We start from the raw sequence: 14,273 nt of genomic DNA on the forward strand, positions 1-14,273 counted from the left end.
AGTCTTACATGCTGAATGTAGCCTTTAATACAACTATATGCTTTTATTCCAGAATACTGCGTGATATATTTATTTGGTTAGAAACAAACCAGAATAATAGCAGGCAATAAGAGAAACAAACATTTATCTAGCACACTGGTTCCAACAATAATGCAAAAAAAATCCTGAAAATTGCATGTTCTTGAATAAGTTTCAGTATTCTGCAAGTTGTTGGCTACACATGTACTCATGACAACATTACAAAAGCTAGTTTTCGTTTTACACAATTATATTTTCTTTCAACTCTGTGTACTTTGAAGATGTTTTTTTAGAGATGTCTTTCATCTGTATTAATATTTTGTACTTTATAAAACAACAAACGGGAAATGATTATGATGATTAAATAGAAAAAGTGTGCCACACTCATATAGTGCAAATTCTCAGCCAATGGAGCAAAGTGCATGCTAATAAATCCAGCCCGGTCTACTGTGTGCAAGCCAGGACACTAAACTGGAAAACAGCAATGCTGTAAATGAGCCGAGAAAGCTACATATAGATTTCTCTATGTTTGAGCAAGCAGATGAACCGGTGCCTTAGAAGTCATAGGGGTCCAGAATCATTTTATACCGCTTAAAGAACAGAGAACTGGATGCCGTGTTTGTTGAGGCGGTCGATGAGAGTGGTCTTGGCGAATGTCGCACCTGGAGTGTACACACCGCCTCTGTGAATAGTAAACCAATAAAATATACATTCAATGAAATGTGAATGTTAAATAATCTATGAAGAAACAACATGTGACCCTGTCTGTGGAGGCCAGGCTAAAGTCTCAATCTAATTTTGAGATTAGGAACAATCAAAGTTTGATTTAAATCTTTAAAGGGAGAGTCCACTTTTCTCAAAATATACTCATTTATCAGATCCCCTAGAGTTAAACATTTGATTTTTACTGTTTTGGAATCCATTCAGCCGATCTCCGGGTCTGGCGGGACCACTTTAGCATAGCTTAGCATAATCCATTGAATCTGATTAGACCATTAGCATCGCGCAAAAAAATAAACAAAGAGTTTCGATATTTTACCTAATTAAAAGGCAAGACTCTTCTGTAGTTACATCGTGTACTAAGACCGACAGAAAATTAAAAGTTGCAATTTCTTGGCAGATATGGCTAGGAACTATACTCTCATTCTGGCGTAATAATCAAGGACTTTGCTGCCGTAACATGACTGCAGGAGGAGGCGCAATGATATTACGCAGCAGCCGAAAATAGTCCCCTTAGTAACTTTCAATGGCAGGGGACTATTTTTGGGAACTGCACTATATGAGTGTGGCAGACTATTTCTATTTAATCATCATAGAAAATTGCAACTTTATTTTTTTAGTGAGATGCTAATGGTCTAATCAGATTCAATGGATTATGCTAAGCTATGCTAAAAGTGATAGCGCCAGACCCAGAGATCAGCTGAATGGATTCCAAAACTGTAAAACTCAAATGTTTAACTCTAGGGGAGCTAGAAAATAAGCCTATTTTCAAAAAAAGTGGAGTGTCCCTTTAACACAGCCTTACTCTGTCAATATTAAATATATAAAGTTTATATTTACACAGAATTTTCTTTATATTATGTAGGACAATTTTATGTAGAAAACACAAATCACAAAAACATTTCCTGTTTAGCATTAACAGAAAGTAAACCTGAAGACCCTAAAGTGTATGTATTCGGTTATATACCAGCACTACTCACGTTTTAGGCAGGGATTTGGATTCATTCAGCATTGTAATGGCTGCCTGAACCATAGCGATTGGTGTGGCGACATATCCAGCCTCTGGAAAAAAGCAGACACAAACTTACAAGTTATATACATAAAGTCAATAAAGCTGTAAATAGAGATGAGTTATATGGATTCACACTAATATAAGGCAACGGTGAACAAGGTACCTGGTCCCTGGACAGTAGTGCGGATTTTAGCGTTGGGTTTTCCTTCGGTGGGGTCAACACCTTCAGTGTAACCCTCGCCAAAAAATCCAAAGCGGAAAGAAGAGCCCTCCATCTGCAGATATCACAATTAAAATCATGACGATGGAGGAGGACTGCAAAATGGTAAATAGCTGCGTTTCCATTACCCTTCAAATTGCGCAATTTCATAATTTCGCATAAACTCCCATATATCGCAAAAAAGCAGACATTTAAAAAAAAAAGGAATATCACACAAAATATTTCACATATAAAGGTCACCTAATGTGCGTAAAAGTCCCATGGTCATTCTTTAAATATGGTGCGTTATGTCTGATTGGGGGACAAGACAGAAGATGTGTCTTTTAGGGATGCACCGATAGGATTTTTGGGGCCGATACCGATTTAAACAGACAACTTCTGGCCGATACCGATATTAAACACTTGTATACAATACTATACAGTTGGTCTATTAGCTAGTTTATTTCTGCATCAAATTATTTTTACCTGAACACATATTGGATCTAATTAACATTCAACTGACCAACATAATAAGAGAGGCACAAATTAAGCTAAAACAAATATAATAAGACAACATGACAACCTTCAAAGGTGGTTTTTGCTATTCAGCATTTATTTTATTAACGACATTAACTTATTTTTTACATATAATGGATTTCTTTATGCAGTTAATTAATAAACAATCGGTATCGGCCTTTCTCGTGCTATTGCCGATATGCCGATGGTTTCAAATTCATCAAATATCGGCCGATAAATATCGGTGGCCGATACATCGGTGCATCACTAGTGTCTTTAACTGCATGCGGCGTCACAAGAACCGACAAGCGTATGACATCAAAATACAGTGACAGTGATTCGGGAGTCGACTGCTCTGTATGCTTTTTAGTCACTCTCACAATATTTTGATGTCATTGGGATTTTGTTCTGCGCGGTGCTGTATGACACATTCGATTCAATGGTTTTGGGAATGACTTATCGTGATAAGAAAATAGCGTTTTAGTCACATAACATTGGTTAATGGAAACGTTGTCATTCCACAATTAGTGCTGTATAATGTAAATTATACATGTATGTGTGTGTATTTTATACATCCATAATTATTATACACCGTACACCCACATATATTATGTAAACAAAAACTTTTATTCTGCAAATGATTAGTCACGACTAATCTAAGGCAGCACTATTCACAATAGTTTTTTGTTGACATTTAGAAAATAACGCTAAAGTTGTGTGCAAATCCATAATGGAAATGCAGCTAGTGACCCTAAATGTATTACAAACAGGACAGTGCTGATAACACACTAGATGGTGGTGATATAGGGTGTGATACCTGTTTCCTAGTTGGACCCGCTTTGGAGAAGAAGCCGAAAGAGAAAAATTCTGGAAACTGCAGAAATAAAGTAAAACATTTTAAGTTAAGAATTACATTTAATGTTATTCTGCAATACCAATGTTAAGGATGAAGTGTTAAGTTTTACCTTAATGAGGAGATTTCTGCCAAAACTGAACTTCACGAGGATCCAGAACATCATTCCCGCAAAGAAGAGTTTAAAAAGGTTGGAAATGCCACCAACACCAGCATACGCCCCATACTGAACCTGTAGGATACATACGTTGAGTTAATACAAAGCGTGCCGCACAAGCTCTGAAAAGTGAAGCCAAAACATCTTGATCGCCCCCTCCAGTGACTAGTCCAAGTATAGGTCATAACCCCCCCCTCAATGTTATTCAATGTGACTTGAGACCAACTAAACAATTTAATTTCACTTTTCTGAAGCTGGTTTCTGTTATTTACTGTAGTTTTTATCACGCTGATGTAAATTCAAGTGTTTGTTTTTAAAATAAGTTTGTTTTTAGTTAGTTAGCTATAAAAACGGTGCTGTGGCTTCATGATTGACAGCTGTGATATGCACATTCTGCGAGGGTGGGGCCTTGATTTCGCAGCTTTACTTCCTGCTCACTACTGCGAAGGACTGGTCCCGAAATCGCTACTGCGCAGACTCAAGACCCAAGATGTCAGCGCCGTATCGGGACACTGGCGACTTCAGTTTTTCACCAATGGAAGAAAGCGAACGGGCATCATCCATCGTTTTTACAGTCTATGGTCAATATTCATATTGAAATGATTCTGAGATAGTAAGACTTATGGCAATGATAATGTTTTTAAATTGAGCTTTATCCCTAATCTGAAAGCTGAATAATAAATAAGCTTTAAATTTATGTATGATTTGTTAGGATAGGACAATATTTGGCTGAGATATAACTATCTGAAAAAGTGGAATGTAAAGGTGCAAATAAAATCTAAATATTAAGAAAATCGCCTATAAAGTTGTACAAATATAATCCTTAGCAACACATACTACTAATGATAAATACATTTTTTATATATTTATGACAGGAAATTTACAAATATCTTCATGGAACATGATCTTTACTTAATATCCTAATTATTTTGTTGGATATTGCAACAAACATACCCATGCATATTACTGGTTTTGTGGTCCAGGGTCACATATTTTATTTGATTTGATGTAAATGACAGAAATACATACGTACAGTTGTGGACATAAACTTTGGAAAACAGAACAATTAGATCTTTATTTTGCCCATCCGTCAGGGACGTGCACAGACATTTTGAGGGGCAGGGGCTCAAGTGAAATAAAGGGCACGTCTCTTCTTTTTTTTTTAAACAAAAAGTATATATATTAACGCAATTCTGACTTCCTTTTTAAAAAAAAATATTAAAAAAGTTAATTAATTTTATCTTCCTCAAACTCACGCAAATGTTTAATTTTCAAAAGATGTCTACAAAATAATCAGTTCACACAGACACCATGGTCTCCTTAATAGTCTAGGTTTATAGAGCAGCAAAGGAAGCCATTACACAATGTGCATGTTTTGAAAACATTAAATTACATTACAATAACATTAATTACAAATTTGTTAAAATGCTAAAAACAAAGTTGTGACTGCTGAGTTAGCGCTACATGCCAATAAATGCTATATCATATGCTAGCGTTTAGCTGATTAGTTGTTAGTTGTTACTCAAAATGTATTTTTGTCTGATAAGGGCTCAAAATATAAGGTCTGTTTACTAATGTGAGCTTCTGGCATGAGCCTCAGAGCAGAGCTCAACATTATTATTCATGACCCTTTCAAATAGGGCAAAAATAGACCATTTCATTAAAATGTCAAATTCTAGGGTTGTAAATGGACATGTAAAAACGTTTCTGGATAATTTTTGCACTTACATTAATAAAGCAACATACCTTCTATGTAATTGTCAAAGAACAATTTAACATATTATGACAACACATCCTATGGCACCTTTAATCTTAGGTTTAATATTTATTAGGGTTACACATGTCAGAAACAACAAATATAGATTAGGCCTATTTTATTTGTATTTTATATTTTACTTTTTTTGTGATGTCAGTTAAAATTCAGACTGGGCAAGTAAAATACTGAACCATCAGATTTCTTCCCAATCTACTCCAGCACTCCAGTATAACACATTATACTTATTTAACAGCCATTACAAAAAACGCAAACAAAAAAGCTTACTACTGCAGTTAGCAATTATTTTATTGTTTGTGCTTTATTATTTTATGAGCAGTCTGTTTAAACTACATACACTACACTGTTACAAGTTTGCAACTCTTCAGCTTAATATGGGATTGCCATGGAAAACAATATCCCTGAATCGTTATGTGTAACAACGTGTTCCATATTTTGTGCATAAAACTGTTAATATAAGAATGCTTTCTTCCTCACACACTTACCGATAGCCTGCCTGTATAATCATGCACATGATCGCGTCTCGGTTGGGCTGAGCTTTGGCGCTTGAAGCGCGATTGATGCAGCACGAGTGTTGACAAACCAATCATAAAGCGAAGTAAGTTAGAGAGGCGGGACTAAGGAAAGGTAAAGCCAATGATATTAGCGATGTGAATTTTGGAGGCGGGACTCATCTGTTAACCATTTGTGTGCCACAAATAGCGCTATTTTTCTTTATATAAGAGTTTAAATCTCATTTAAATGATTTCTGAATAAATTCATATTAAATTAAATAAGCAACAAGTAAAAAACACAGGAAACAGACAGACATCAGTTGTTATATGAATAAAGATCATATTATTATTATTTTTTTAAAAGCACCCCAGAAAAAAAGGGCACTTTCTCTCCAGGAATAAAAAGGGCAGGTGCTCAAGCCCCCTTTGATGTCTATGTGTGCACGTGCCTGCCATCCGTACAATAACCATAATACTGTTTGCAGTCAATGTAACCTTTGTCGTACTGTCCCAAAAACATGCAAATGTTTCAGGGGCCATCAGGATTTTCAGATACTAGTTGGACTAGTTCAGCTTCAGTCCAGTTAAACAGGTTCAAGTTTGAATCTTAACTGACAGTTTCAAACTATACTCATGCCTGGGAATGGTTGCTGAGAATTCTGGGAATACAGGGTGTTTAATAATGAACTGATGATGACTAACCGGAGTCTCGTTGAGTTCCTCATGTAGGTAACGTTGGGTTCTCTTCACCACTGATGGATCGGTGCCCATGAAAGGAATGGCATACTGCTGTACCTCATTACTAAAAAACAGCGCTCCTCTGTAGAAACACGACATCAGGACAGTTTTGGTTAACAAATTCATTGTAGATATCAACATAATATCACAGTTCTTACAACTGTGAAGATAAAAAAAATTTGTCTGTTGTACCTCCTTTTCATTTTAGCCCCCACCACAGGCAGAGGCTTGTGACCAAACTTCTTCCTAAGGCTCCGCAACTTGTCGCTGTCGGCAAGGCCATAAATGGCCGACTGCCAGGTGCCATCATGGACGCATCCTCCCTGCGGCAACACACGAGAATATGAATCAGCTGAGACTTCAACACAAAATCCTTTTTAAAGTGTTAAGAATTGTAATTCTTTGGTGTCCACTTTTATAAAAAACTGATAATTAACTTGCCCCCATGTCATCCAAGGTGTTTATGTCTTTCTTTGTTCAGTCAATAAGTAATTAAGCTTTTTGAGGAAAACATTCCAGGAGAAAACATTTCTTCATATAGTGGACTTTATTGGACCTCAACAGTTTCCGGTTTCAATGCAGTGTAAAATTGCAGTTTCAATGCTGCTTCAAAGGACTCTGAACGATTTCAACTGAGGCATAAGGGTTTATCTAGTGAAACAATTGTCATTTTCACAAAAAAAAAATTAAACCACAACTTCTCGTCTTGCACTAGCCCTGTGACGCGCTAGTGTGACCTTACGTATTACATAGTCACGTCGAAAGGTCACGCATGACGTATTCAAAAATACCACTCCAGTGTTTACAAGTGTGGAAAAAGATGACCGTTACGACGTTGTTGTATGTGGAATGATACTAATTAAAGCAACACCAAAGAGTTTTTGCTCTTTGCTCCCCCTACAGGTTGGAAGCGGAATTGTTCATTACCACTGTCGTAAATACTGCAGCATAGCTGGCTCTGATTGGATTGTAGGTCTGCCGTAAAGCAAGTTTTCACTCGAACTACAGGACCGCGACCCGACGGTTGGAAACTTCTTTAGTGCGGTTTTGGCCATTAGAGGGCTGCAAAGCGAATGTGAAAGGGCCGTTCACCCTGTTTCGAGTGGATGAATTACTGAAACTTTTTTGGAAACGTTATTTTAAGGTAAAAAAAACTCTTTGGTGTTGCTTTAACATCTTTTTGTCAGTTTAATATGGTCCGCAAGTGTGCGTTTCACATATGTAACACGTGACCTTCCAACATGATAGTACGTAAGGTTGCGCTGGTGCATCACACGGCTAGTGCAAGACGAGAAGTTGCGGTATAAAAGGACATATTTCATTATTTTTTTGCGAAAATGACAATCGTTTTGCTAGATAGAACCCTTATGTCTCGGTTGGAATCGTTTAGAGTCCTTTGAAGCTGCACTGAAACTGCGATTTTAAACTGCATTGAAACTGTAAACTGCTGAGGTCCAATAAAGTCCACTATATGGAGAAAAATCCTGGAATGTTTTCCTCAAAAACTTAATTTCTTCTTAACTGAACAAAGAAAGACATAAACATCTTGGATGACAAAGGGGTGAGTAAATTATTGGGATTTTTTTATGTAAGTGTAGTAATCCTTTAATTATAAAACACTGACCTCCGGTCCTGCGCTCGCAGTCAAAAAGCTTTCCACAGCTGTTAGTGTTCCTGGTAACAAATAAAACAAATCGATGCTTAGAAAACAGCTGAAACAGATGACACTACTAAAAGACTTTATGCAATGAGATAGCAAGATAGGGCACGTTTAAAAGAAAGTAAATTAACTCTTTGCAGCCGTGAATACACTCACCTAAAGGATTATTAGGAACACCATACTAATACTGTGTTTGACCCCTTTCACCTTCAGAACTGCCTTAATTCTACATGGCATTGATTCAACAAGGTGCTGAAAGCATTCTTTAGAAATGTTGGCCAATATTGATAGGATAGCATCTTGCAGTTGATGGAGATTTGTGGGATCCACATCCAGGGCACCAAGCTCCCGTTCCACAACACAAATATGCTCTATTGGGTTGAGATCTGGGGACTGTGGGGGCCATTTTTGTACAGTGAACTCATTGTCATGTTGAAATGATTCGAGCTTTGTGACATGGTGCATTATCCTGTTGGAAGTAGCCATCAGAGGATGGGTACATAATGGTCATAAAGGAATTGACATGGTCAGAAACAATGCACAGGTAGGCTGTGGCATTTAAACAATGCCGAATTGGCACTAAGGGTCCTAAAATGTGCCAAAAAACATCCCCCACACCATTACACCATTGCATTAATGAGAAATTGAACAGGTGTTCCTAATAATCCTTTAGGTGAGTGTATATTCACAACCTCGGGTACCTTATTGGTTTTACAAAATTTACTACAAGATTCAAGTATGACAAACTTTCCATAAAAACGATTTAAAGAGCACATCCAACTTTTACAAGATGTTTGGACATAAATGTGTGTTGGCAGTGGGTGAACACAACTACCCTACAAATATCCACCCTATCCTTTTTAATGACCATTAATCCAAAGCAGTCTCATTAGACATGCCGTTTTGATTCTCTTGTTAATGTGATGTCACACTGGTAATGCTCCGCCCACGGCCACTGACTGACTGTTTAATTTTACCCAAAAGCCTTCTAAATGATTGACTCAAGATTGTTTCATAGAAATCAGATCTATTTTTAACCAGAAGTGCTCACTGTCTGTTGGTTAGGGAGGGAGGAGCTGTAGCTCATTTGCATTTAAAGGTATAGACACGAAAATTGTGCTTTTTTGTTGTTCATCTTATAGTACATCTTGTAAAAATGGGCACATGTGCCCTTTAAGCAAATGCATTAGGTGATATAACTAGAAAATGCAGTCTGTGATATGTAAACAATCACACCTTTAAACTGGTCCCTGGTATAAATAACACCCATGTCTGCAGGAATGGAGTCGAACCCGCAAGCTCCCACAATGTAAACACCCTTTTCAGCAGCCTGGTTATGGTAGTTCAGCTGCATACTCTCCAGAAACTACAGTAATATAAAAAAAAATTGGAAGATGAGCCAAACATGTCATTCATTTGAATAAAATCAGATTTTAAATGTGACTGATGATGATGTTTGACCTGTGGTTCTCCGCTGATGTCCAGGTAGTGGGCTCCATTTTCCACACATGCCTTGACAACCGGTTCACCAAAGAATCTGTACTGTAAGTACAAAACACCAAATGTTTTGTACAAAATATAATGTATGGTGCAGGCAACTAAAGTATGATCAAATTATGCAAAATAACATCAAATTGCTTTGTAATGTGATAAGTAAGTCCATAATATAATGATAAAGCGTATCAGGAAGGTTTTAATGTTCCTTATACAATATGGAAGCCCTAATATTGGGACCGGGGTGATAGGTTTTGTTCATCATGTACACCGGACCATCTGTAATATCGTGTGCATACTTACAGGCCCCACACAGTTCAGCACAATCACCGCTTGTTTGCACAAAGCAGCCAATGAGTCCGGTTCACTGACATCCGCGACAATGACGTCCACTTCTGACGCCAGCTCGGGCTTACCTGAAAACAATGTTAAAATTTTCAATTTTGGGTGAACACTTTAAAGAGTAACTAAACCCCTGGTCAGAGCCTGACTCCACCCACTGGCAATATTTGAAAAATGCAAGAAAAGTGGGCAGATCCCAACGAAGATAGAGGGGACGAACTAAGCTCGTATTAAGTGTGTGGTGAGATCGTAACAAGGGCGTGGTGAGCTTGAATCTGCCTACGTCACGAGTCATTTTTTGGACCCAACATCCAATGGGAAAATTCAACTGCAGTAGCCACCGTTCAACCTGAAGAGGGCAGCAATCAGACGTTTTTACACCATATATTGTAGTATTGAAACACTTTATATCCAAATGTCAAAAAAATTACTAAAATCAATGAACAGCACTAATAAAGCCCCATTCTTACAGATCATTAACTAAAAAAAGTTGGTTTAGGGTTTAGTTACTCTTTAAATCATAATCTAATTTGGAGCATCAACATTTAATTTTCTTACTCCGTCAATATTAAAGATATTAAGGTTATTACTGAATATTCTTTACATAATAATATAAGATGATTTTATGTAGAAAACAGTAAATCAGAAAAGGACTTTAGGTGGCTTTATACCAACGGGGTCACATATCTTAAATAACCTTATTCACAATCAATAAAATGCTGGCTTTGATTTGACGTAAAATCTAAAAATAAAACCACATCTGAGTCGGCCGATTCAAAGCTACAGAATTAAAAGCACGAGTGTGTGCTGTAATATGTCAGTGGAAGACAATTTTCCATCAGCTGTTCAGGATTAATCAAAACCGCCCTGGAGACTGCCATCCCAACACTAAAAGGGCATTGTCTGAAAAAATGCAAGTACATTATCCAAGCAAAACAAGGAGATGCAGTGTCCCACAGCTGGGTATTTATTTGTTAAAGGGACACTCCACTTTTTTTGAAAATAGGCTTATTTTCCAGCTCCCTTGGAGTTAAACAATTGATTTTTACTGTTTTGGAATCCATTCAGCTTATCTCCGGGTCTGGCGGTACCACTTTTAGCATAGCTTAGCACAATCCATAGAATCCGATTGGACCATTAGCCTGGCACTCAAAAATAACCAAAGAGTTTCAATATTTGTCCTATTTAAAAATTGACTCTTCTTTAGTTACATTGTGTACTAAGACCGACGGAAAATTAAAAGGTGCGATTTTCTAGGCAGATATGTTTAGGAACTATACTCTCATTCCGGCGTAATAATCAAGGACTTTGCTGCCGTAACATGGCTGCAGCAGGCGCAATGATATTACACAGTGACCGAAAATATTCCCCTGCTATTCAAAGTTACCAAGGGGACTATTTTCAGGTGCTCCGTAATATCATTGCACCTGCAGCAGGCAGCCATGTTACGACAGCAAAGTCCTTGATTATTACGCCAGAATGAGAGTATAGTTCCTAGTCAGATCTGCCTAGAAAATCACAAATTTTAATTTTCCGACGCTCTTAGACTATATCCACACGAAGCCGGTGCATTCCCTATCCGATCATTTTTTTTCCTTGCTCTAAAAAAATAATCCGTAAACACGAAACCACTGAAACCGACAGAAAGCGGTGTAGTATATATACCGGACCAGTATGGGGCGCTGTAATTCTGCCACAGATATACACTATACACGGAGAAGAAGACTTTGAACATGCGCATAGCCAACGTATGGTGTTGTCCATTATCGCTTGTTGGTCACCACAATTGCATAGAAGCAATAGATTTTGCTGTAATAAAGCTAGTAGGCTTTAGTAGCTTCTGTAGCACGAACACAATCACGTAATCCGCCGTTATTGTTGTTGCTGTTACGTGTGACGCTTCCGACACGTGATGTGATGACGTTTTCGTTCACAAAATATACGGATTGGCTGTACACACGAAACCGCAAGGGTGTCGGTTTCAGATTTATCCACTTAAGGACCAGGTTTCAAAAAATAGCGGTTTCACTCTCTGAAAACGCCGGATCCGTGTGGATGAAACGCCAATACGATAACAAATTTATGCGTATACAGTGATTCGCGTCTCCGTGTGGATAGCCCCTCAGTCCACGATGTAACTACAGAAGAGTCAAGTTTTAAATTAAAAAAAACATCAAAAACTATTTTAATATTTTTGAGCATGATGCTAATGGTCTAATCAGATTCAATGGATTATGCTAAAATGGTACCACCAGACTGAATGGATCAGCTGAATGGATTCCAAAACTCAATTGTTTAACTCTAGGGGAGCTGGAAAATAAGCATGTTTTCAAAAAAAGTGGAGTGTCCCTTTAAGCTTGCAGTAGGAAAATCAGTGTGGGTCAAAGTCAAGTCCAAATCAATAGTGTGAGGTCATCACAACCCTCCACGAATTTGCACAACTTTGCCAAGTTATCTATTCTTATCTGCCAAAAGACCATAAAGGGTTAGAAGGTCTTAAAAGTGTCATACATGATCAAATTTAGTATATACTTTATTGATATGCACATGCAGGTTTAAAACAATTATCAGTTACAAATCCTTAACTGTCTTGCCACATTATGAGATAAGGATCAAGAATATCTATACAAAATAGCAACATGTTAACCACAGATAATGCTACAGTTATTCACGCTATATATATATATATATATATATATATATATATTATTCATTACAGTAATGCATTATATATTAATTTTTTGGGTTAGCCACTACTGTCATCCCAAAATAAATTCAAACAAAGATTTTAAAGGCTTACAGTTTTTTTAAATAAAAAAAATCATAATTTCAAACGTAGCATCTATATAAGTTTGACAGAAACTATGTTGCCAAGATGATTTCTTTGATCACAAGCTAATTAAATTGTGCTAAAACATGCTGAAATGACATCTCATAAGTTGTTATTTTGTTAAAGACCACAAACAGAGGGACAAGTGTGTCTCTACGCACTGAGAACTGCGGCGGCCTGCTCGAGAACTTTGTCCAGTTTGGCTTTGCTTCTCCCGGCTATGGCCCACTTCAGAGTCCCCTTAGGACCTTCGGACGCGGTGCGGGCAACCTCCTCCACTACGAACTGTCCGGTAAAACCCGTAGCCCCGAAGATGATGATGTGATAGGGTCTCGCGGAGGATGTGCTGAACGATGCCATTGCGCTGTGTGCTGCTGATCGTCTCGGATAAACACTGAACACGAATCAGCGTGCAGACGCGCCTCTAACGGGCGCTACTTCCGTATTGAATTGGTTCACTCAAGAGAATCAATGATGCGCGGGTTTATGCGCAGCCTCTGACGTTTAAAAATTAAACAGGGACACTTTATAAAAACCGTTTAGGCGTAATGACAAAATGAAAATTAAACGAGGAAAAAATTGACACTTTATTAAAACCGTTTATCGCATTTATATTTATAAGTAAGGGTGGTTTGTGTTTATCAAACTTTGACGTATAGTTTGCGTCGGTGGTACGCATAACGACTCCTACAACACGAGCTTCTGTGGTGTCAAATCATCTCGTTTCTGATTGGTCTACACAGATTATAGGCGGAGTTTGCGTTGGCATAAATGGATTTATAAGATTACAAACTACTTGTTGTGTTTTGCTTGTAATTTATTTTTATTGAGTCGTCAAAGAGCAGTTGATAAACGTGTGTGTCAGTGACAACATTTTAAATTTTAAATTGTATTATATTTAAAACACACAGGTTTCCTGGACAGGGTTTAGATGAATCCATGACTAGGTCTTAGTTAAGGACATTTAAGTAGTTTTTACAAACAAACCTTACAAAAACAATACTGGTGTGCATATTGAGACAAAACAATGGCACTGGTGTATATTAAAGGGGACATTTTACAATATTTTTTTCAAATGTAAAATAAATCTTTGGTGTCCCCAGATTATGTATGTTAAGTTTTAGCTCAAAATATCATATAAATAATTTATTATAACATGTTAAAATTGCCACTTTGTAGGTTTTGATAAAAAATGTGTCGTTTTTGGGTGTGTCCTTTAAAATGCAAATGAGCTGATCTCTGCACTAAATGGCAGTGCAGTGGTTGGATACTGGAGATTAAGGGAAGGTATTATCCCTTTCTGACATCACAGGGGATCCACATTTCAATTACATATTTTTTCATATGTTTGCAGAGAAACTAACAGCCAAAAATCGTGCAGTGTATCCCGGGCTTTAGTCTGGGACTAGGATAAGCCTTGTCTGGGAAACCGCCCCATACTTTCTTAAATAGCACTATATAGACTA

The 14,273-nt window shown here is 37.4% G+C and overlaps 1 protein-coding gene across 1 annotated transcript; it reads right to left on the reverse strand.

The window, feature by feature from the left end:
- Nucleotides 1-54: 54 nt before the first annotated feature.
- LOC135734661 (saccharopine dehydrogenase-like oxidoreductase) lies at nt 55-13,254 on the reverse strand. Its single transcript, XM_065253544.2, has 12 exons — nt 12,969-13,254; nt 9,939-10,051; nt 9,603-9,683; nt 9,378-9,507; nt 8,106-8,155; nt 6,674-6,804; nt 6,446-6,563; nt 3,431-3,550; nt 3,283-3,339; nt 1,914-2,025; nt 1,719-1,800; nt 55-700 (listed from the first exon to the last, which is right to left on the reverse strand). Exons 1-12 carry the CDS (start codon nt 13,165-13,167, stop codon nt 610-612), a joined length of 1,284 nt encoding a protein of 427 aa, XP_065109616.1. The 5' UTR covers nt 13,168-13,254; the 3' UTR covers nt 55-609.
- Nucleotides 13,255-14,273: the final 1,019 nt, after the last annotated feature.

The sequence above is a fragment of the Paramisgurnus dabryanus genome, chromosome 17, assembly GCF_030506205.2.
Source record: "Paramisgurnus dabryanus chromosome 17, PD_genome_1.1, whole genome shotgun sequence".
In the NCBI taxonomy this organism is placed as follows: domain Eukaryota; kingdom Metazoa; phylum Chordata; class Actinopteri; order Cypriniformes; family Cobitidae; genus Paramisgurnus; species Paramisgurnus dabryanus.

What these genes read in the sequence shown, in the direction of transcription:
- LOC135734661 (XM_065253544.2), bottom strand. Translation starts at nt 13,167, where the DNA reads ATGGCATCGTTCAGCACATCCTCCGCGAGACCCTATCACATCATCATC. An exon ending in GCAGGCCGCCGCAGTTCTCA is followed by an intron (nt 10,052 to 12,968) that starts GTGCGTAGAGAC and finishes CATTGTTTTCAG; the next exon opens with GTAAGCCCGAGCTGGCGTCA. An exon ending in GCAGAAATCTCCTCATTAAG is followed by an intron (nt 3,340 to 3,430) that starts GTAAAACTTAAC and finishes TTATTTCTGCAG; the next exon opens with TTTCCAGAATTTTTCTCTTT.